At 36.5% G+C, this 25,699-nt stretch overlaps 1 protein-coding gene across 5 annotated transcripts in view; it reads left to right on the top strand.

Moving 5' to 3' along the window:
- Positions 1 to 25,699, top strand: part of LOC131144868 (SH2 domain-containing protein B-like) — a 72,855-nt gene that overhangs the window by 22,330 nt on the left and 24,826 nt on the right. For all 5 annotated transcript variants that reach the window (XM_058093788.1, XM_058093784.1, XM_058093786.1 and 2 more), the window contains exons 4-6: positions 2,990 to 3,079; positions 16,028 to 16,105; positions 16,207 to 16,371. In XM_058093788.1, the coding sequence (XP_057949771.1) occupies positions 2,990 to 3,079; positions 16,028 to 16,105; positions 16,207 to 16,371 (333 nt within the window). The remainder of the gene's footprint in view (positions 1 to 2,989; positions 3,080 to 16,027; positions 16,106 to 16,206; positions 16,372 to 25,699) is intronic.

Genomic DNA, 25,699 nt, shown 5'->3' with positions numbered 1-25,699 from the left:
GGAACCTCGTTTTGAATACTCTTAGTCAATTGGTCTATCACTAGAGCAAAAAGATAAGGACTCAAAGTAGATCCTTGATGTACACCTATGGTAATTGGAAATTCTCTAGTTTCTCCATCTATAGTGCTTACACTAGTCATTACTCCATCGTACATATCCTTAATGACATCGGTATGCCTACAACATACACCCTTTTTTTCTAAAACCCACCATAGAACTTCCCTAAGTATCTTATCATATGCTTTTTCAAGGTCAATAAATATTATATGCAAGTCCCTCTTCTTTTCCCTAAACTTTTCCATTAATCTTTTTACAATTGTATTAAATAAATTAGTTAACTATATAATTCCGTTATCATCCAAGCATTTCCAAACATCAATTGAGATGTTATCTGGTCCCATCGCTTTCCCATTTTTCATCTTTTTTTAGTGCAAATTTAAGTTCGTTAACTCTAATTTTGCAAATAAATCTTATATTTTTAGTCTTTTCCTCATTTGATAATTCTAAGTTTAAGCCTTCTATTTGGTTTTCGTTAAACAACTTACTAAAATAACTTCGTCTCTGTCTTTAATATCTTCATCCTTAACCAAGACAATATCAACCTCACTTTTTATACATTTTACATTTCCTAAGTCCTTGCTCTTCCTTTCTCTAGTTTTAGCAAGTTTAAATATATCTCTTTCCCCTTCTTTTGTACCTAATCTATCATACAATCTATTAAATGATCTATATTTAGCTTCACTAACGGCCCTTTTTGCATCTTTTCTTGCCTCCTTATATTTTTCAAAGTTATTTTTGTTTTTACTTTTTTGCCACGTTTTATACCAAATTCTTTTTGTCTTTATGATTCACCTAAAATATCTTTTGCTATCTTTTTAATAGAGCTACCTAATCTATTCCAAAGAGTATATGTATCTATCCCATCCTCTAAGGTCCAATCCCCATCTTTGATCATTTTATCTTTAAATTTTATTATATTTTCTCCTTTTAGGTTCCACCATCTAGTGCTCATACATTGGTTTATTTTATCCATTTTCTTCCATTTTTTAATACATATATCTAACACTAAGACTCTATGTTGTGTGGTTAGGCTTTCACCTAGAATAACTTTACAATCCTTGCATGATAAACGATCTACCCCCCTAGTTAAAAAAATCTATTTGACTTCTATTTTGTCCACTTTTAAAGGTTATTAAGTGTTCTTCTCTCTTCTTAAAGCAAGTATTCATTATACTAAAATTATATGACATAGCAAAGTCTAAGATCATCTCCCTAGACTTATTTTTGTCTCCATATCCATATCCTCTATGTATCCTCTCATAATTTTTATTATCTCTTCCAACGTGTCCATTCAGATCTCCTCCTATAAATATTTTCTCAGTCCCTGGTATGCCTTGTATAATACTATCCATATCTTCCCAAAATTGTCTTTTAAGATTTTTTGCTAAGCCAACTTGAGGAGCATAAGCACTAATGATATTTATTATCTCTTACCATCTTGATTTTTATAATTCTATCCCTTACTCTAGTTACATCCACAACGCTATCTTTTAAGTTTTTGTCTATAATAATGCCTACTCCATTCTTATGTTTTTCTTTTCTAGTGTACCAAAGTTTAAATCCTGATTTATCGATTTCTCTAGCTTTTCCCCCCACCCACTTAGTTTCTTGAAGGCAAATTATATTAATTCTTCTTCTAATAATTGTATCCACAATTTCCATGCTTTTACCCGTAAGTGTCCCTATATTCCAAGTTGTTAATTTAATCCTAGTTTCATGAACTAACATCTTTACCTGCCCACATCCAAAATGATGTAGGAACCCTCGCATATTTGACACCGTACCCGAGCGCCGACACGGCACGTCGCTTCGGGGTGACGACCTAGCCTACCCTCGCCCACTTTTTGCTACATCTGGGTGGTTCAAATGCAACGTGTCGCTCGTAGGGGACGCCCCAACAAATATTCGGTAAGGATTCATATCATGGTGATCTGACAAATTTTACGCTGACTGTCAGCTACCTAACGCAACCCTCCTCCTTAACCCGGGCTTGCGACCGGCCGTGTGAAAAAATTAGGACATTAAGTGCATCACAGGCAAGGTCTTAAATTTCAATTTCGACTCAAATTTCGAAGCTCCAAAAGTACGGAAATTTCGACGAAAATTTTGATTTCGATGTCAATTTCGATTTCGATTTGAAAAAATAATGGAAATAAGTAGTAAGCTTGGAATTATTTTATAAAGCTTTAGAAATGATTAATAGACATAAAAATTTAAGTTTTAGGACTAATAAATTACAAGTAAATACATCTATGCTGTCTATGAGGTGGAGAAGTTGTAATATAATATGTGCATCAAACATATTTGTAAGATAATGTCCATTAAACATATCTAGTGATTAGTTAATACAAATGAAATTCATAAACCATTTAAATATTATTTATTATACAAATAATGATAATTTAGACATGAATGATTAAATAAAATGTTGTTGTAAATTTGCTTTTTCATGAATTTCAAAAGCACTTGTAATAATGTTTTGTTTTGATAAAAATAAATAAAATAAATTAAGAGAGAAATTTCACTTAACTCCAAAATCTCTCATTTGCATTTCGGGGAAATTTCATTGCATAGTTCAAATTTCGACAAGTTTCGCTAAAATTTCGAGATTTTGATAAATTTCGGACGATTCGTTGAAATTTCGACGGATATTATACAAGACGGAAATCGACTGCCATTTCGATTTCAAGGGTGACGGAAACCGGAAATTTTGACAGAAATTTCGATAATTTCGTGGAAATTTAAGACCATGATCACAGGTGGAGTTTTTATTTTCATTTTTTACCTTTTATTATTATTATTTTTGTTTTTTTTTAAAATTATTTTCTGCATTAAGGATCTTATTGCATTTATTTTTGCAATAAGAAAAAAAATTGAACACTATTTTTTTATTAGGACTTATCTAACAAATAGTCTTGTCTTATGCCAGGACCCACCTCTACAATTATCTATTGATAATTCATGTGCTTCTGAGATTGAAGAAGGCTGTGATGGTGTTTGGAACATTGTTGGGGGCAAGGTTATTGATACATTTTAGTTATATTGTCCTACTTGGTCTTCTATTGTATTCATTTTGTTTTTGCATGGTGGGAACCGAATAACCTAAAATAAGGGCCTTAATATAAAGTTATTTCATTTTATCAATTCATTTTTTTTAAAATTTACTTATATCTTTTCAATTCTTTCATTATATTACTTATGTACTATCATTGCTCTTCTATCATCATTATCTTTTGTGTCATTGTAATATTTGGATTTTCTTACTATGTTACTCGATGAATATGATATATTGTACTTTAATTGAATTTGTTCACCAGCTTTTAACCTAGCACTTGTGATAACACAGACAGATGAATGAGAATGAAATGCTTTGGATAAATGAAATGCTTCCATTCTTTGGCACTAGTTATGATGACAGGGTGGGTGCTACAAATGTAGGTGGCAAACAATGATATAATACTTTCTTGTCTGCATACAAATTAGAGGCTGCGTAGGATATAATTGAAACACCAATTTTGGTTGCCATAAACTGTTGTGAATTTATGCCTTCAAGTCAATAACCAACTAAACCATAATCTATATGCGTAGAGAAAATTAAAAAAGTTAGACCAGTCTGCAGGGAGGGGCCCTTCTTGAAAAAGAGGAGTAGAGCTTGCATTATATGCAATAAATGGATGTTCTTGTTAAAGCTTGATATACATTGTTGGTTCACAACCTAATAGCTGAAGCTTTTAGGTATGGTGCTAATCTAACATGGCTTTAGAGCTGGTCATCAGGAGGTTAAATGCAGGGGTCAGTGGTGGTTTACATTGGTTTATAGATTGAACACTTCCAGTTTGAGAAGTGTCTTGTGGGGACAAGGTCTTAAATTTCGATTTTGACTCAAATTTCAAAGCTCCAAAAGTATGGAACTTTCGACGAAAACTTCGATTTCAATGTCAATTTCGATTTCGATTTGAAAAAATAACAGAAATCAATAGTAAATCATGGAATTCTTTGTGAAATTTTAGAAATGGTTAACAAACATAATAATGTATGTTTTAGGACTAATATATTAAAAGTTAAATACGTTTATGTTGTGTTTGAGATGGAAAAGTTGTAATATAGTATGTGTATCAAACATATTTGTAAGATAATGTAACGCCTCGAACCCTTAAACCCGGGTCCGGCGCGTTATGCGTGATAAAATCCCTGATAATCCATAATCCATAATATATGTAGTGGAAAACATAACCATGATCTCCATATAACATAATACCAGAGTTTACTAATTCTAACTAGCAACCATAAAAAATTAATTCGTCCACCAGTATTCAAATATATACATGTCTCCAAAACATTATCCACTAATACCGTATGTTTCACAACTATTCTTTCATAACTGAGTTAAAACATAAAGATATAAAACATAAAATATACATATCAGAATTAACATAAAAATATACCATTTTTCTTATATATTTCAAAAATGTTATAAAATCTCGAGTTCTCAAAGCTCGATCCTGAGAAATCCTGAAAAAAAATGAATTCATATTCGGGTGAGACACATCTCAGTAAGGGAAGAAACAATATATTAAACTCAGCGTGTGACCATCATGAGATTATACATATCATTTTATAATATTTGCAAATCACTAACATAATTTCCTGAAACCATTTTCTGATCCTAAACAAACACATGCAAATGTTTAACTCACGAGATTACCTGAGGATAGGGTGATTACCCGCCCATACAAGTAGCACCTCTCTGCTTTGATATTTAGGCAACCCAAAGGTCTCGGCTAAAACATACCAGGGCACTCACCTTACTCAGTAAGCCCTCAAGTGATAAATTGATCTCGTACTCATACCGTTCAACAATAGCTTACCGGCAAAGGCCCTAAGGATAGAGAAATCTACCCGCCCATACAAGTAGGTTCCCTCTGCCCTAGTACGTTATGCGGCTACTGCCACATCTGTAGCTACTAGTGCACTCGCCTTACTCAGCAAGCCCTCAGGCGAAAGGTACGCCTCGCCCAATCATAACATTTTTTATGTACATACATACTTCTAATATCATAATACATCATTCTTTCTATCATTATTCAATCATACACATCTGTTCATATTCATGACTTAACATTGCATTGCATTTCACTTTAAGTGACTCTTTCCCATTTTACATTGTTCACATTTTACATTTCATTTTCATTCCATTCATTTCCCTTTTTATTTCATTTTCATTTCATACTCATTTTTATTTTAATTCATAAATACTCGGCATCTTTTCAGCCGTCATTGGTTAGTTTCGGCATCCTTTCAGCCATGGTCGGCATCTTTTCAGCCGTGATTGGTTAGTTTCAGCATCCTTTCAGCCGTGGTCGGCATCTTTTCAGCCGTGGTTGGTTAGCTTCTGCATCCTTTCAGCCGTGGTTGGCATTTTTCAGTCGTGATTGGTTAGCTTCGGCATCCTTTCAGCCGTGGTTGGTTAGTTTCGGCATCCTTTCAGTCGTGGTTGTTTCCATGATTGTATTAACACTCACATGCAGCATATTTCATATATCATTTTCATGCTCATTTCATTTTCTGTGTATCTTGCATCTCGTAAATATAACATAATTGCAAACAAAATTCTATTTTGCTTATGCCACACAATTTAGCAATAAAACTCATACACTGCCTGTAAAATAAACCAACCAACATTTAATGTTTATATACTAAAAATACCTTTTATTTCTTACATAAATATTCTGAAAATATGTTTCCACTTTCATTAGTTCATTTTCACATGTACATGTCTAATAAACATCCCTAAACTCGAAAAATATAATTTAAATAGTTGGCATTTTACCCATACCAAAACATATATACGTACATATAACACAATTTATTTTTTCATTAAATTTATAAATATTCTGATTTAATATATATTTTTTCCCTTACATGATTTCTTGAACTACGCCAACAGGGACTCCGAAAAATACCTGCGGCGTTCACTCGGACCTTGAATAAAAAATTCCTAACTCCAATAAATTATTCCTGAATAAAATATTATTTAAATATTTTCTAGGGCCATAATTCCTAAATAAATAAATATACCCTTAAATTTAGCCAAATTGCCAAATTTTTCAAATCCCACTCTCGATTTGGAGTAGGGTTTAGAAAACCCCAATTGAAAAATTACCTAGGCCAAAATGACGATAACGACGATTAGGACCCGGTGGTGGTGCCTGATCGTCAATTTAACAGCAGATTTAACCAGAAATTGAGAAATTGGGGAAAAATTATCTTTTCCCAGGAGCAGTGCCTAAGCCGTTCCCACGACAAATCTGCTGTAGTAGAAATGTCGGTGGCGGAGTTAGGAATCCAACGGCACCTTCCGTTTTCCGATCGGTTGAATATTTGTCGAGAAATGAGGGGAGAGAGTGAGGCGGACATGGAGACTACAAGAGAACCTGAGAGAGTTGCTGTGAGAGATTGAGAGAGAGAGACGCTGAGAAGATGATTCATCTTTTTTTTTTTTTAACCTTACTAACTTACTTAACATAACTTATATACATATATAACTTATACTTTTAACTTTTATATATATATGTATATATATATATATATATATTAAGCTTACATATATATTACATATATATCTTTATTCCATTTTTTTTTTACTATTTTATTTATTTATTTAATTTAATAATATTTAATTAATTAATAATTATTTTTTTTCATACTATTTATTTTTATTCGTTTATTTAATACATTAATTTAATAGTGTTTAACCACTTAATTAATTAATAATTTTAATTAATTATTTTTTTATTTTTATTTTTTTCGGGTTATTACAGATAATGTACAGTAAAGATAGTTAACGAATACAAATGAATTCATAAATCATTTAAATATTATTTATTATACAAATAATGACAAAAATGGATAAATAAAATGTTGCTGTAAGTTTATTTTTTCATATAATTTCAAAAGCATTTGTAATAATATTTTGTTTCAATAAAAATAAATAAAATAATTTAAGAGAGAAATTTCACTTCACTCCTAAATCTTTTATTTGAATTATGAGAAAATTTCATTATATAGTTAAAATTTCGACAAGTTTCACTAAAATTTTGGGATGATTTGTTAAGATTTCAACGGAAATTATGCAAGATGGAAATCAATTGCCATTTTTATTTCAAGGGCGGAAATCGGAAATTTTGGTGGAAATTTTGACTATTTCATGGAAATTTAAAACCATGTGTGGGACAAATTAGCTGCAGTATATGGTTTGTGCTTTCCCTGTTGGTGTTGGGCGGAAATTATGCATATGGAAATCGACTGCCATTTTGATTTCGAGGGGGACGAAATTGGAAATTTCGGTGGAAATTTCAACAATGTTGTGGAAATTTATAACCATGTGTGGGACAAATTAGCTATAGTATATGGTTTGTGCTTTCCCTATTGGTGTTTGGGGGGTGACTTTATTGTCATAGGATCCCCTATTGAAAAATTAGGCCGGTCTAGAATTGCTTCTAGCATATGGGTTTTGATACATTTATTAGGGAGTGTGATCTTAGAGATATCCCACTCTTGAGTGCTCTATTTACGTAGTTCTTTGATGGCATTAGGTCAGTGGCGATTAGGATTAATAGGTTTTTGATTACCATCGACTGGGAGGAAACTTTTCCCAATCTTACTCTAGAAGTACTTACTAGGGTGGTTTTTGACCATTGCCCCTTGGTTCTTGATTCTAATCCTGTAAGTAGGGTCTTGCTCCTTTCAGATTAGAAAATATGTGGTTGACCCATCCTAATTTTTGAAATCAGGTTAGGAATTGATGGGGAAGTCCACTGTAGAAGGATAGGAAGGCTTCTTTTTTATGAAAAGATTGTGATGTTTGACGGGGACTTAAAAAATTTGGAACTTGGAGATTGTTGGTGATATTCATTCTAGGAAAAATAGGCATTCTTGAGGATGGGTGCGATTGATAGATTGTCTGAGGGGGGACCTCTTTTTGAGGATATTGCTGGTAGATGAGTCTAGTTGTCTAATGAGTTCGAATAAGTTGTTCCTAGGGAAGAGATAAGCTGGAGATATAATCTAGAATGAATTGGACAGAAAGAAGGGATTGTAGTTCTAGACTTTTTCATAGGGTGGCAACTGGTAAGTAAAGAAGGAACCTAATTAAATAACTTGAGGATGATAGCGGAGATTGACTGTATTGTGAGCTAGATTATAGATTTCTATACAAACTTTTTCATGAGGAGGATGTTGGAAGGATTATGGACACGGGGTTGGATGGTCTCCTAGGTCAAATGAAAAGGCTGCTTGGTTAGAGAGACCTTTTGAGGAAGAAGAGATTAAAAGACTGATTTTTGAGATGGATAGAGAAAAAGCTCCTGGACTTTATGGTATTACTATGGCTTTCTTTCAAGACAGTTGGGTGATTTTAAAGGGGACATTCTAATGTTTTTCTTGAATTTTTTGAAAACGGAGTGGTGGGGAGGAGTATGAATTCAACTTTTATCACCTTGGTGCCCAAAAAAGATGGTGTTAAGGCGAAGGACTTTAGACCAATTATTTTGGTAATTAGTGTTTATAAGATTATGGTTAAGGTGTTATCTGGAAGATTGGCTGCTGTTTTAGAGGACACCATCTCTCTCTGTCAGAGTGCTTTTATTTGTGATAGACAAATCCTAGATGTGGCCTTGATTGCTAATGATGAGCTGGTTGAGGGGTCTTGTGTTGAAATTGGAATTTGAGAAAGCTTATGATAGGGTGAGCTGGAGTTTCTCTAACAAGGTTATGGTTTGAAAAGGCTTTGGCCTGAGGTGGGAGAAATGGATTGGAGGGCGTTTATCTTTTGCAGCATTTTCTGTCTTAGTTAACGATGGGACAAAGTCTTGGTTCCGTGTGTCTAGAGGACTAAGGCAGGGGATCCCCTTTCTCCCTTTCTCTTTATTATTGTGGTGGACTTTTTGAATAGGATTAATGAGAGAGGTCTAGATAGGGGGTTGGTGGAGGGGATAAGGGTAGGTTATGAGAATTGCATTATTTCGCACCTTCAGTTCGCAGATGATACCATTCTCTTCCTGTCTGATAATGGGAGCTACTTCTCTAATTTGTTGACTATCTTACAAATCTTTGAAGGCATCTGGGCTGAATTAATTTCTTTAGGAGTGGCTTGGTGGGTCTTGGTATTAATGTGGATTCTTTTGTTAGGCTAGTGGGGTGTTCCGTTTTGACTTGGTCTATTATGTATCTAGGTGTTCCCTTAGGTGGTAACCCCCATGCTGACTATTTTTGGGACCTTATTTTGAGAAAGTGGCTAGGAGACTGGAGTGGTTGAAATGAGCGTTTTTTACTCTAGGGGGTTGTATTACTCTCATTCATGCTTGTTTTTGTTCTATACCTTCGTATTACTTTCTTTTTTTTAGAATCCTTGTGGGATTGGCACAGAGGCTTAAGAAATTAATGAGGGATTTTTTATGGTCGATTGGGAAAGGGGGTTGTAGAGATGATCTTGTAGGGTGGGAGATTGTGTGTAGGCCTAAAAGGGAGGGAGGCTTGGGTCTTGGTAACTTGGCGTCCAAAAACATCTCTTTGGTGGGGAAATGGTTATGGCTTTTTCCTTTAGATCCTAATTCTCTTTGTCATAAGGCAATTCGTTGTAAATTTGGAATACTACAAAATCGGCGGGATGCTAAAGTGGGAACTAATATTCGAGTCCTTAGAAGTTTGTTTCTTAAACCTATGATTATTTCCTTCCTAAAGTCCAATATTTAGTGGGAAATGGGGAGCGAATTGGCTTTTGGGAAGAAGACCATTGGGTGGGGGAAATGCCTTTGTCTATTACATTCCCTTGTATTTTTTGGTTATCTATTCTTCATGAAATCCCCATTTCTACTTTTCTTCTTTTGCAAGAAGATGGGTTTTCTTGGAATTTCTATTTTGGGTGAAATCTAGATGAGAGAGTGATAAATGAGTTGGCCCTTTTGACTAGGCTGCTCGATTCTTTTCATGCTTATATGGGGAGTGATAAGAGGATTTGGAGTTTAGACACTTATGGGGAATTCTCTTGTGAATCCCTTTTCTTCTACTTGACTCATGATCCTACTGTTGATATTGCTTTGTATTCAATGATTTGGAGAACCTGAGCTCCCTAAAAAATAAAAGCTTTCATTTGGACTGCGGTACTTGAAAGAATGAATGCTAGTGATTTGCTCCAGAAGAGAAGACCTAATAAAGCCTTGTCACCTGACATGTGTCCCTTGCTTGAGGAGTGGGGTGACTTGTGCTCATTTGTTTCTTCATTGCCCTTTCACCATTGCTATTTCGAATAAATTATTAAATATTATTTGGCGAGAAATGGGTTTAGCCCTCCACATTGATGGCATTTTGTACCATCATGCTTAGAGGTTTTGGTAAGGGATAGGAAAGCTTTATGATAATGCACTGTTATGGCTATTATTTGCGATTAACCCTTTCAGCATCAGTTTCAGCAAGATCACAGATCAATGAAAGCCTGTGAAACTCCTGGGTGTACTTTTTGACTGACTTCCCACGCTGCCTCAAGTTTTGATTCTTTTGAGCTGTTTGGTGCAAGGTTTGCTAATAAATCATAATCCCCAGGTAGGAATTGGGCCTTCAGCTTCTCTTTCATCTTGTCCCATCTTTTGATATTGATTTTGATTTTTTTTTTCTCTGATAACAAAAGAAGATTTTGTTAATAGATACAGAATTTACAAGAGGGAGAACAAGACATTTCCCAAGAAAAACCAGGAAGGAGCAGAAAAAAACAATAAAAAATGACAAGGAGAGAAGAGATCAACAAGTCAGCATGTTCCTTCAATCTCTTTGAAACTCCTAAAAATTTGCTGCTTTGAAAAATCCATAACTAACACATCACAGTGAGGCCAAGTATTGAATTTTTCCGATACTAGCACCCAAATTAATTTTTTTCCTGAAAATACCCAGGCATTACGCTTTATCCATATTCCCTATAAAACCGCAAAAATACCACACTTCCATAATGCTGCCCTATCCTTTTACCAAAGCCTGCGAAAGAGATGGCTAATAAGTCTTCCACTGAAGGACATACCCAGCTCTCCCCCATAACCCCAAAAGCATATTACAAATCCTCCAAGCTAATTCACAATGCAAAAGAAGATGAGAAGCTGTCTCAGAGTTCTTGTAACAGAGCACACAAAGATTGGGAGAGAGAGCCTTCAAAGGTCTCCTATTTTGTAGCAAGAAGCACAACTAACCAAGTGAAAGTCTTAATTTTAAGGGAGCCCTGGCCTTCCAAATGGTAGGATAGAGTAGAAATGACAAGGTGGAACGGATCATAAATTAAAAAAAAAAAAAAAAAGATTTGCAAGAAGACAGTCCTGACTAATCCAAAGACCAAGAAAGAACATCCCTCCCTGAAGAAAGGCTACTCACATTCAATAATGATAACAAGGAAGACAATTCCACCATCTCCCTATCATTAATAGGTCTCCTAAATTGTAGATTCCAGGAAAACCAAGGGATTGCTCAAGTCACCAGCAAAGAAATATATGGCTCTATGTTGCTTGGAATTCAGATGAAAGAGATGAGGGAAAGAAGTGGAAAAGGAAGCATTTCCCAGCTTAATTCTCTTTATCTTCATCTTTTGATTTTCCTTTTCCCCTAGTTCTAACAATCATTTTGATAATGTTTCCACTGAGTAGAAGCAGGCCCCTTGAGCTTTGCTCCCACAGATTCCTCCCTTTTGGCGCATCTTTCCTTTCAAAATAATTCTCAATGCTATCAACCCAGTCCAAGAATTCTTTGGCTTCCATATCACCATCAAATTTCTGAAATATTTACTTGCGCACCATACTCTTTGGGATTTTATAGAGTACGTACAATTCTATCTTCCCATCTTGGAGGTCTTTCATTTTTTTGTGCCTGCCTTTCATTTTCAGAGTTTCAATCATCATTAGAGCTGCTGATTTCAGCATCAGAGTGCTAATTAATTTCATTTCTTGGGTCTCTAACAAAATCATTTGTGTTATCACCATCATTTCGACTCCCTTAATTACCGATAACATGTGTAACAAGCTTAGTAAATTGTCTAACTTGTTCCAGCAGCTCTCCAGACATCTCAACAGTCATATATCAATGGCCCCTATTTCCTCTTCCACTCCTTGCAGCCATGAACCTACAAGATTGAACTTGCTCGGATTCCTATTTGATGCAAATCGGTGTAGGAATATAAAAATTTAGAATTAAAGACTGAGATTTCAGAATGTTGTTTTAGCAACCTTCTTTGACTCAAGTAACTACTAAACTGTAAAATAAGAAAGAGATGACTGATGTGAATTTCAGTTCAGCAAATAAGACAACTTCTAGGCACAACAGCTACGCAATCCTTAAATCAGTACCAGTTTTGGCACTATTTCAGAATGGTAATAGTGGCTGTCAGGTAGCCTCTCACGCCTTTAGCAGTGATGGAGGGACTGGTAGCCAGCACGGGGTCGAATCGTCAAAACCATAGCTCTAAATCTTCACAACTTTAGGTGGTCTGGAGCTGAACTCCGGAGAGAAACCTTCTCAAAGATAAATGCCAAAAAAACCTCCTAGAAAAGTGGCTGAAGACTCCTATTTATACTAGGCCTAAGGCTTCCAAGAGAAAATAACTCCTATTTTTTGTGCATGACCCACTCTAGAAACCCCTTATCTTCTAAAGTCCCACCAAAAATAAATCTCATCACAAAATACCCTTGAATATTACAAAATGCCCCTCCAAAGCTAATTTGACCAAAGTAAACCTTGAAATAGGAAGTTCTTGCTAAGTGTGATCCCCATCAAAAATCATCTTGGCTCTCTCTTTCTCTCTCTCGATCGGTTTTCTCACTCTCTCTCTCACGAACATTTTCCTCTTTGTGCGCTTGATGTCATGAAAGGTTCTATGGTAGCCAATGCTGAATCATTCGGTCTAGATTGAAGGTTTCCTTTGATTTGCAATTAGATAAGGTTGGAAGGTTCGCAGCCTTGCTCGTAGTCGAGAACAATATCTCTTGTAGAAGGTGGGTTTGGTTTTCCAGTGAGGCTGTGCTTTGGTTCCCTGATGGCATATCTACTTTCAGTCGTACGCAAAGGGTTTTTTGATTAGTTCAGTTGGGTATTAAGGAGCTCTAGATGTCAATTAAATGGATGAAGGTAGGAAATTTTTTGGAGTTAGGGTTGGGATGGAAAGGGAAGAAGTATTCAGTTTTTATTCCTCAGGGTGTAAAAGGTGAAGGTTGGTGAAGCTTCATGAGTGCCTTTTGCGAGATAGAAAGGATTTTCTTGAGGAAACTAGCAGTGTGGGTGCAGATAACTCTTCACAACACAAATCGCAGGGTCAGGTAGTGTTGGTAGGCAAAAATCACGATCATGATGGATGTGGTAGTCAAGCATATTCCATAAAGCAAGGTCTGAAGGTTGGGAAACAAGAGCTGTGCCTCTGATGTGGAGACAAGTTGCATCAAAATGAACGTAAGACAATCGATAATCAGTCGGCTTCAATTGACAGGAGTGAGAATGAAGTTAGGGTTTGATGGAGCAAAAACAATTAGAGAGGTGGCTAGGACTGCGTTCAGGGAGGAGGCAGTGAAGAGATTTCGGCTGGGTTGCATGCTTCTCATTTTGGACCTGACCCAGGTAATTCAAAAAGGGGGTATTTCGTTTTTAACTAAGTTGGGCTAATTATTTGAGAAGGCTCAGTGTTTAGAGAAGTTGATTCGGGCTTCAATTTGGAACAAAAGGGAGGATCTCTTCGTATGGGCTTCTCACAAAGGGCCTTGGTGATAAGCAGACGTATGATTCAGAAAATAATGTTTCTTGTATAGCTGTGTTGACTCTGGATAATAGACAGGCCCAAAGTATTGCTCCTACTTCTCATAAGATGTGTACTAGGAAGGAGGAAGTTATACCCTTTGGTAATGGAATTATTATTCAACAAGAGTGAGAAAGAGTGATAAATCTGCATCTAGTCCCATACAATTTTCATAAGTGTGAAAAAGAGTGAAATAGAAGCTGGTTTGCGGGGAATATTGGTTGATTTTCGTATTTATACTGATTAATTTGAAGGTAATAAGGTTTATGCTTGTTGAAAGGCGGCTTGTTTGGATGCTGAAATGAAAAAGATATGCAAAGATAAGAGAGAAAATTCTAGTGAGTCTATGACAAAGGTAAAAGAGAGATTCTGATGGAGAGTGTAGTATTGTGGAAGTTCCTCAAGTTGAGAAGAATTTCAGAGGTTCTAATGAGACTAGAAAAGGCAATGAGGTAAAGAAATGGGGGGATCTTTCAGATTCAGAAAGCCATGATAATAGTGATTTTGATTGTGGTGGGGTTTTGTTGGATGAGATGCAGGAACAATATGAGAACAATATGAGTATGTTTCTGACTCCTGCGATAAAAATAGGGAATGTATCCTAGTTCATCCACTCCCGTTGAAAGGTTTGGAGGGAGTTTCTATTTTTTGATAATGGTGGGTTGGCAAATACAATACAGCATAGGGATGGAATTTTGCCTACACCAGTGGAGGAGATCCTGAAGGGGTTAGAAGCTCAAATTCTTTTGGATAAAATGGATTTAAAGCTGAGTGATATTGGAGGAAATGGAGTGTTTTTGGATGATGAAAAAATCAAAAGGTGAAGGGCCAAAGGGAATTTGCAAGTTTGAAGAGTTCTGTAAATTATAATGAAAAGGGTTTTAAAAAAGGGTTTCTTGGCTAATTTCATTTAGTTCTATGATCTATCTTGTGTTCTTGTGTTTTTGTGTTTTCCTTTTTATCTTTTTCTTTTATTTTTTATTTTTTATTTTTTATTTTTATTTTAACTTGGTGAACTTCTTGTCCCCACACATTGTACCTTCTATTCTGTCTATCTAGTATACTCTCTTTTATTATTAAAAAAAAATTCTGAAATTATCAAAAATACACCTTGCGCCCATAAATAACACGACGTGACAAACAGAAAATTGAATTAAGATTGCAGAATTGCATCAATCTGGCTAGTGCTCTTATGGGGCAGCATTGCCTCACTGTCTGTGGGAAAGGAAATCTGGACATGGAATGTTATATCTATGAACAGGGAAAGGGAAAAAGCCTTGTCCTTGACCCCAGTAACTATTTTTCCAATAGTATAAAAGGCTAGAAATGCTTCATATTTTGAAGGAACAACTACTTTCCCTACAATCCTTAAGGATAGATGACTTACAACTGTTTCAAGTTGGTTTGGTGGGCATTACATGCTGGACACAATTATTTTCTTGGATTCCCTATCTCACAGTCAATTCAACTCTTTGTTTTTTTTTTTGTTCCTTTTGCTTGTTAAAATAGGTGGCACCCCCATGGTGCGCAATATATGAAATCCCTCTTTATTGATAAAAAAAAATTATTGCTTTTGTATTTAACAAGCTTAGTAGTGGAGGATGCAGGTGTCATTGGCATGTGAATTGGGCTGATTCTATGTCTAGAGTTCTTTAAAACTTTACTTTACATTTCGTTCATGGAATGCCTAATCTCAGTAATAGAGTGGTGATAATATAAGAATTTGATAGCTTACACAAGATTTGTTGTCCTTATAAAACAAATGACAATTCAAAAATTTGTAGAAATCCTAATCATGGAATAGATAGAATGAATATTCCTAAATTTCACCATGGGAATGTCTATTCTAATCCTATTGCATATTGGATGGAATAGCACCCGCTTTTGCCTGAGAAACTCCTTTTGTTTTTGTTTTTTTTGTTTTTTACAAAAATTCTTATATCCCTATGTAATTTTTATTGCATCCCCATCTTATTCCACTCTATTCCTACAAATAGACATTCCATGAACCAAGCATGACTTTAGTACTTATAGATTGCCCGTGCATGGGGCATAATAAATGTCAAAGTTGAAATTTTGAACAAGTTTTCTCGAGTTATGATCAGTGATTTAATAGTTTCTTCCAGTTAATAATCTTTGTTTGTGAAATTACAGGCTTCTTGTCGCAGGAATTTTTCCTTGGATGTTGTTTTATTAGATGCCCTTAACCAGCCTGTAAACAAGGAAATGGAGGTTTATATCTCTGGCTTTACATGCTGTTTACATTGGTAAATTTGTTTATTTATCATTCTTGTGGTGGATAGAATACGTACAGTTATTTCTTGTCTTGTTAGGTTGTTGCATCATTGTTGTATGCTGACAATGGGGAACTTGTTGACAAGCCTAATGATGAAGAAGCTTCCCTTTTAACAAGCTATGATGGAATTGAATTTGCTTCTTGCGATAGACCAAGCACATTGTTCCGTGGGCGTGCATCCTTTAAGCTTAAGATATCTCAGGTATAGAAGAATAGCTTGTGGGCTCTTACCTTAAAGATCTATGGTACCCTTTCAGATTTCTCTATGACAGTCTTTGAACATGCTTATTGACATCATGAGCTGGCAACAATTAATCAGTGTCCTGCAACGAGAGATACTTTATGGTCACAGCTTGTCTTGCATTTATTCTATTTGCTTTAATTTCAGTTCTGTACTCTTTATTACTTATTTGCTTTCACATTTTAGATTTTAACCAGGGAACTTACCTATATGCTGTTATGTGTGTAGTTGGCGTTATGACTTTGCATTTGGTTATTGTGTGTCATTTGCAAGCTATTGCTGTATTTACTATAAATTTAAATGCATCATGGCTGTGCTTCTTTTTTCTTGGATAAAATAAGTCAAGTCTTACTATGATTCATGTTGATTTTAGAGAAGAAAAATAATTCTCTTATACCTTAATGATAAATGTACAGCCTTTTTATAATGGAAGGAAGAAAAATTCCTTTCACTATATTCCGTAACAAGATACTAATTACCAAAAAATTAGGAAACTAGCCAAATTTAGGAAACTACAAAATAGGAAACAAACTAATAGAGAGATCAGGAATTTTCCAGAATCTCTTTTTTCCTAAATTAATGTAGTCACTAATAATAAAATCAGAATTGCTGCAGCGGTATCCCTGAAAATCAGGGATCGGGTATTTCCACACTCCCCCTCAAGCTAGGCGTAGATGTTAATCAAGCCAAGCTTGGTACTCAAATCTTCAAAATTCTTCCTTGGTAGAGCTTTAGTGAGGACATTTGCTATTTGCTGACTTGTCGGCGTGTATAGCAGACTAACTGTCCCATTTTCTATCTTCTCCTTTGTGAAGTGGCTATCCATCTCCACATGTTTTGACCTGTTGTAATGCACCGTATTGTTTGTAATGTTAATAGCTGACTGATTGTCACAAAATACCTTCATTGGTTCAGAAGTGATGATTCCTAGTTCCCTCATTAGTCTTTCCAGCCATATTCCCTCACAAATTTTGAGTGCCATAGCTTTGAACTCCGCTTCTGCATTGCTCTGAGAAACTACTGGTTGTTTCTTACTTTGCATGTTACTAGGTTTCCTTGTGTTTTTCCTAAAGTACAAGCCTTTACCTGGTGCCATTTTAAGGTACCTTAGTATCTGGTTGATAGCTTCCATATGTTCTTCAGTTGGATCATTCATGAATTCACTGACTACACTAACCGAGAACCCAATCTGGTGTGCGAGAGATAAATCAGCTTCCCAACAAGTCTTTGATATCTGCCTTTGTCCACTGGAACATTGTCCTTATTAGCTCCAAGCTTAGTACTTAAGTCCACGGGTGTTTCAGCCGGTTTGCACCCAAGCATTCCTGTCTCTTTAAGAAGATCTAGTACATACTTTTGTTTTTCTTGATCGGGCTACTTCCATTCCAAGGAAGTATTTTAGGCTCCCAAGATCCTTGGTTTCGAATTCTTTGGCAAGTAAGGTTTTGAGCTTGATCAGTTCGTCTTCATAATCACCTGTTAAGATGATGTCATCTACATACACAATGAGAATCACCAATTTTTTTTTGGTTGAGTGTTTGATAAACAAAGTGTGATCTACTTGACGCTGAAAATACCTACACTTCTTCACTGTTTTGTTGAACCTGTCAAACCAAGCTCTCAGGGATTGCTTTAGTCCATAAAGGGATTTCTTGAGCTTACTTACCTTATTCATAGTTGCATGTGTTTCAAAGCCAAGAGGAATGTCCATGTAGACTTCTTCTATGAGGTCTCTATTGAGGAAGGCATTCTTAACATCAAGTTGGTGAAGAGGCCAGTCAAGATTGGAAGCCAATGATGGTAGTACCCGAATAGTGTTTAATTTGGCTACTGGAGCAAACATCTCTTGGTAGTCGATGCCATAGGATTGAGTGAACTCTTTTGCAACCACTTGTGCTTTAAATCTGTCCACGCTTCCATCAGCCTTGTATTTGACTGCGAATATCCATTTACATCCTACTGGATGTTTCCCACTCGGTAGGTCTGAAATCTCCCAAGTTGCATTTTTCTTTAGTGCCTCTTCCCATACTGAAGTTTTCCATCCTGGAATTGTAACAACTTCTTGAATGGAGTTAGGAACTTGCACTTTGTTCAGATTTGCCACAAATGTTTGGAAGCTAGGCGACAACCCTTTATAAGAGACAAAGTTGTAGATTGGATGACAGGTATATGACCTCCTACCTTTCCTTAAAGCAATGTGACAATCAAGGTCATTAGCAGTAGACTCATTAATGATGAATTCAGAGCTAGTGTTACCTGGTGAAGTTTCATGTGTTCTTGCATTCGGGTCAGATTCTTGACTTTGCTTGGGAGGTGCTTGTTGCTCTAAATCTTCTTGAATATTCTCCTTCCAAGAATATACAATGAACTCACCGTTGGTTGCAGGTTTCGGACGTTGGGCAAGAGTTGAAGGAGGTTGAAGATTTTCAGATTCTGTTTCTGTTTGGTGACTGTGGTTTGGATTAGGAGGAGTAGTTGAGATAGGAAGGATGGTGAGTTGTGGACTTGGGTGGTTGTTGTTTGTTGTGGCATTAATATCCCAAAGCTGGTACTCCTATATGAGATTTTGTTGTGGACTTGGGTGGTTGTTGGTTGTTGTGGCATCAATATCCCCAAGCTAGTATTCCTGTATGAGATTCTCCCCCTGAATATCAGATTTGGGGTAGCAAGGTTGATGTTCAAAGAAAGAAACATCCATGGAAGTGTATAGTCTTTTTTGTAACCGGGGAATATCATTTGTACCCTTTTTGGTTTGGAGAGTAACCAAGGAATATACACTTGAGTGCTTTGGACAAACACAGAGCACCCAAATACATTGAGTAGTATTGTTGAGACAATTCAGGTGTTGGGATACGAGTGAAGAAGAAGTTGACAAGGTGTTTGGAAGTTTAAGCCACGGGAAGGCATTCGTTTATGAGATAAGTTGCTGTGAGTATGGCTTCTCCCCCTGAAGTGTTTTGGGACATGAGTGGAAAACTTAAGTGATCTAGCAACCTCTAGAATGTGTCTATTTTTCGTTTCCGCTACTCTGTTTTGTTGAGGAGTATCAACACATGAACTTTGGTGTATAATGCCTTGACTTTGTAGGTAATCTCCGAGAATGTGTTTGAAGTATTCCTTTGCATCATCAGTCCTAAAGATTTGTAATTTGGCGTGGAATTGGGTTAGAATCATAGTGTTGAAGTTTTTAAAGATTTGCTCAACCTATGATTTTTCTTTCATGAGAAACACCCAAGTGATCCTAGCGTGATCATCTACAAATAAAATAAACCAACGAGCCCCATTAATATTTTTGATACATGAAGGTCCCTAGACATCCCTATGGATCATTGAGAATGGATGGGATTTTTTATTCGGGCATGTTTAGCGAATTGACAAACTTCACACTGAAAATCCTTTGGATTTTTATTGCTGAATAATGAGGAAACAAGTTTTTGAAGGTACACGAAATTTGGATGACGTAGTCTATAGTGCCATAACATAACTGCACTATCATTATTGAAACGAGAAACAGAAAAAGGAATTTTTGTAGACTGATTGTTTGCCTTGAATCTACCTTGTGAGTTCGTTGTTCTGGAAGATCACCAACCTTGACGATATAGAGCCCCGAGAACATCTCAGCATTGCCAATCATCTTCCCTGAATTTAAGTCCTGAAATTCACATGAGTTTGGGAAGAATTTAGTAACAAGCTCTTGAGTGAGTTTGCTAAGAGAGAAAGTAAATTGCAATCTAAGTTTGGGACTAAGAGGACGGAGTTTAGGGTGAGGTTCTTTGATATAACCACAGAACCTGTTCCTGTTACTCTTGAGAGAGACCCATCTGCAATTTTGACAGAAAAATTTTCATGACATGGACTATAAGTATTAAAAATCCTTGCATCTCTAGTCATGTGATTGGAGGCTCCTGAATCCACAATCCAGGCTGATTTTCTCTCTTGTTGCACTGAGAGCGTTTAAAAAATTACCTTTGTGTGCCAAGATCTGGCTCCATTGACTGAGGTATTGGAGGATTGTTGCTGGTTGATCAATTTTTGCAAAAGTTCCATTTGTTCTTTGCTGGACAGGCTCTGTTCTGGCTGTGTGTGGTTCTCGTCACGGCAGGCAGATATCCATTGAGTTTGTGCCCTGTAATGGGCAGAAGATTGCCATCTAATCCTCCATTGCTGCCTGTGGCTGAGGTTTCAGGATGGGAGGTGACTTCGGAGAAGGATTGGCTTTGCCGAGCTATTGTTATCCCATATTTTGTCATCTATCTACGGATTAGAGGTCGCTCTGATGCCATGTTAATTTTAGAGAAGAAAAATAATTCTCTTATACCTTAATGATAATGCAAATTACTGCATCCCAATGATTTGTTCTTAAATAATCTAGAAATTGACTCACAACACTTGTTGCAAAAGATATATCTAGTTGAGTTACTGTGAGATAATTCAACTTTCCAACAAGTCTCCGGTATTGTCCATAATTAGGTAGCAAATCATCCATATCTGACACTAACTTGCTGTTAGGATCCATGGTGTATCAATTGGTTTGATCCCAACAATCTAGTTTCATCCAATAGATCAAGTACATACTTCCTTTGTGACAAACAATTCCCATACAAGACCTAGATACTTGATACTTCTATACCCAAGAAGTATTTCAATGGGCCCAAGTGTTTGGTTTGAAACTTAGTCTATAGAAAAAGTTTGAGACTCTGAATACCTTTATCATCATCATTTGTAATAACAATATTATCCACATAAACAACAAGAAGGATCCTGCTCGATGAAGTATGATGATAAAACATGGAATGATCCATGTCACACAGTCAAAGACCAAACTCAAGTACTACAACATTGAAACGACCAAACCATGCTCTAGGAGATTGTTTTAAACCATATAAAGCCTTCTTGAGCCGACACACTGAGCCCAACTCTCCTTTAGCAACAAACCTAGGTGGTTGCTCCATATAAACCTCCTCAAGGTCACAATGCAAGAAGGCATTCTTCACATCTAACCATGGTTTTAAATCGCGGTAGCGGGTAGCGTAACGTAACGGTAACGGGTGTAATGGGAAGCAGGAGTAGCGGATGTTACATAACGGGAAGCGGGTGTAACGGCCATGAATTTTTTTGGAGCACGCACAACCTTGTGCATATTAGCGTACTTGCATGTTTTAAACTTTTAGCCCTTCTTAGAAAGGGTTTTAGTGTATTTTGGATCCTTTAGTTTGAGTAACTAAGTTATTTGTTAAGGGCAACAAGTTTAGATTTGTTTTAAACCACCATTGATAGAAAAATTACGTGTGTGTGTGTATTTATACTTCTCATTGTTCTTATCTGTGATAAATTCTTATGTGTGCTAAATTAATTAATAAAATAAAAGACATTGTACACTCCATTAATCTATTGGACACATAAGACATACAAATAATACAAATATAAAATAGCTAGAAAAGAAAGAAGTGAAGTTGAAAAATATAGAACATAAATATCACATTACTAATATTATCAAAATAAAATATTTTCCTAACAAGTTAGTATTTTCAAATTGTTAATTAATGCATCTATTGTGAGTATTTAAAGAAATAGTAAATTTTGTATCATTGTCATCCTCTTTATAATCTTTTCCCCCTCTTGCACTTGGTATATTGAGAATGATATATGAAAGAGAGGGAAAAAGTGAGAAGAAAAAGTAAAAAATAAAATAATTTTTTGGTGTAACAGTCCTATGGCGGTTATGTAACGGCCATTGCGACCTTTACATAATGGTCTCGGTCTGTAAAGGCCGCTACGGCCGTGATTTTGCTTCCTACCGATTTCGCTATGTAATGGTATCGGTAATCCAAAAAACCGTTACGTAACGGCATTACATAATGGTCGTGGCCTTTATTTAAAACCATGCATCTAATTGATGTAGAGGCCAATGACAAGTAGTAACCAAGGAGATGAACAGATGTATTGATGTAAGCTTGGCAATTGGAGAAAATGTATCAAAATAATCTAGACCATATACCTGAGTATATCCCTTAGCAAAACGACAGACCTTTAGATGAGCAGAATGATTAGGGTTGACTTTCACAGTGTAAAGCTAGCAAAAACCAGCCATAGACTTGTAAAGAGGAAGAGTACCAAGTCCTAAGTGCCATTGTCATGTAAAGAATCCATCTCTTCAACCATAGCATTCCTCCACCCAGAGTGGGCTAAGGCTTCCCAAACAGATTTTGGAAGGGTAGTAGATGATAAAGTAGTAATAGAACAATAATAGAAGGGTGATAGTTGGAAATGGGATGCTGAGTACATGTGCGTTTACCTTTACGAACAGCAAGGGAGGATCAACATCATGGAGAATATGATCATCAAATGAGGAAACCAAAGCGTGGTAGTGGAAGCTTGAGGGGACTCTCTTTGGAGCCGCCGTTGTGGATACACCTGCAAATTAGGATGATCAAGATGATGAGAAGGACTCGAACTACGTGGAGACTCAGATGGCTGGTTAGGCAAGGATAGCAAAGTAGAATCTGGAAGATAGTCAATGGAAGAGACTAATTGAGCTCAAAAGCACTCAGGGACTGGGTGTAATAAGTTGTAGACTCAAAGAAGGTATCATAAATAGAAACAAAGGAGCAATGCAGCACAGGACTATAGCAATGATATCCCTTTTGAGTATATGAGTAGCCTAGAATGACACATTTTATAGCACCAGGACCCAACTTATCCACCCCAAGAGTAATTGATGAACAAAACAAACACACCCAAATACACTAGGAGGGAGAGAGAATAAAGGTGAATAAGGAAAAAGAACGGAGTAGGGAATTTTACCACTAAGAACAGAAAATGGCATCTTGTTGATTAGATGACAAGCTATATAAGTGTAGGGTCACTCCAAAACACTTTAGGTAAATGCATTTGATACAGTAAGGTGCGAGTGATAATATGTCTATTTTTTCCTCTCTGCGACCCCATTTTGTTAAGGGATGTGGGTACAAGATGATTGATGGACAATACTAAACTGAGTCATGTAAGTAGTGAATTGTGCACTGAAATACTCTTTATCATTATCACTTTGAAGTATTTGAACTAGCAAACCAAATTGAGTCTTTATTTCAAAACAAAAGGCACAAAATACATGAAATAACTCATAATGATCTTTTATTAAATATAACCAAGTCATTTTTGAATAATCATCCACAAAAGTTACAAAGTATTGGAAACCCAACTTGGACACAACTCTACTAGGACCCCAAACATTAGAATGAGCTAACATAAAAGGGCTTGCAGCCCATTTATTCAGTCGGGATGTGAAAGAGACACAATGTGCTTTCCCAATTAACAAGACTCACAATCAAGACTAGATACAAAATTCGACTTAGGAGCAAGACATTTTAACTTTTCCAATGAAGGATGACCAAGGCAACAATGAATTTGTATAGCCATTGTATTCCTTGTCTTCAAATCCTAAATAACCACAGACCCAGGGAGGAATGTCACTGAACAATTCATGGCTTTAGTAATCTTGCAAACGGACATAAGATTGAAAGGAAATTTGGGAATATACAAAACCGAAGGAAAAGAAATAGAAGAAGTGGGGTTTATAGTCCCAATTCCCTTGGCTGCAGTGGTGGATCCATCAACAAGAGTAACATAAGGTAAATTTGTAGGATATTGAAGAGTGGAGAAAAAGCTAGGTATAGTTATGATATGATCAATGGTAGCAGATTCTATGACCCAAGGACTAGGATGAGAAGTACTAGATGACATGCATATTATGGGATTACTTGTTTGGGCAAGAAACGATGCGAAGAGAAGCTTGTTGTGACACTTGATACTGCTGGAACTTGGAATACTCTTCCTTTGACTGAATATGGTACATTGCCTCCCACTCAGCCCCAAAGGTGAAGAGTTGGAGGTGGCTGAATAGTATGATTACTCTGTCTACAATGAGTGCACTTGCAAGGAGTACCTCTACCTCATCTGTCTCTACCGCCACGCGATAAATTTTTCTATTGTTTGGTAGAGAAATAGAATCATCCTGTGTAGCAAAGGCTATCCTCTCATAGCCAGATGCAACAGCAAGAGACTGCGTGCTAAACGAAGCACGAAGGACATGAGAATGAACATTGACATATGATGGTAGCTCGACACTAGTAAGTATCTGGGTCTGGACTACCTCAAACTCATGTCTCAAGCTTGGTAGAACACGAAGCACTATCATCTGCTCCTTCTGCTTCTGCACCTCACGAACTTGGCAGTTATAGGTTGCACGATGTTAAGATTCTCATGAATACCCTTCATCTCTCCAAAATAATCTGCAATACTCCTATCTCCTTACTGTAACTGAGAGTATTCCTAGGATAATGTGTAATGTTACTAGAGTATAGAAGCTTGACATAATCCCAAATCTCCTTGCACGTATCTAGATGCATACACATCTGTGCAATCTGTGGCTCCATCGAATTCCATAAGAGGAAAACAATCAAGGCATCTTCTTGAACCCACACTTTTTTTTTTTTTATTTCTCATTAGAAACAGCTTTAGACCATTGAACATAGTTCTTTCCATCCAACGTTTGAGTCATTATCTGTGGCAGCGATGTAGGAAACACTCACAAACCAGAAGACACACCAATGTCAAACGAGAAGAGCAAACAAAACTTATCGGGACAAGAACAAACTATGTGAAGCACTGACACAACCATAGACGAAGTGAACGACTCACCGACTGATATAGCACTGCCACAGCCTCACAACTGGACAAAAGAACACTGCCACTGCTCCAAGAAACTCACAAAGAAGCCTTCACAAACCCCAAACAGAGATTAAAGGAGTACCATGAGTGCATGGTTGAAAAATGTTGGATTTTTGAGCGAAAAAACAACAGCTTGATTATATTGTCTAGAGAAGGAATCAGAAGATGGCAAGAGGAAAAAAAGAAAAAAGAAAAAGGTGGCCGGAAACTAACTCACAAGCAGGCGTGTGGGGTTGGCACTTCGGCAATTGGCCGGTGCGTGGTGGCAAGTGGGAGCTTTTCCAGCGATGGGGTTTTGTGAGGTTAGGCTTTGGAGGGTTTTGTGTTTGGGTATATGGTTGGTTTTGTGAAATAATGAGGTGTGGAGCTGGATCTAAGGACAGCAGCGAGAATGGCTTTTCCGGAAACGGCTGAGAAGAATAGGGTTTAGGTTGGATCACGCTTTGATACCATGTTGAGATTTTGACTAAAATGAATGACCTAACTTGAAGATAGGTCTCTCCCTCTATTTATAAATGACAATTAAATACATTCTAATGACAATAATACCGTTACTAAC

The sequence above is a fragment of the Malania oleifera genome, chromosome 12, assembly GCF_029873635.1.
Source record: "Malania oleifera isolate guangnan ecotype guangnan chromosome 12, ASM2987363v1, whole genome shotgun sequence".
Lineage (NCBI taxonomy): Eukaryota > Viridiplantae > Streptophyta > Magnoliopsida > Santalales > Ximeniaceae > Malania > Malania oleifera.
Note: the sequence above shows the minus strand (reverse complement) of the source record. Positions and strands in the feature narration are given on the sequence as shown.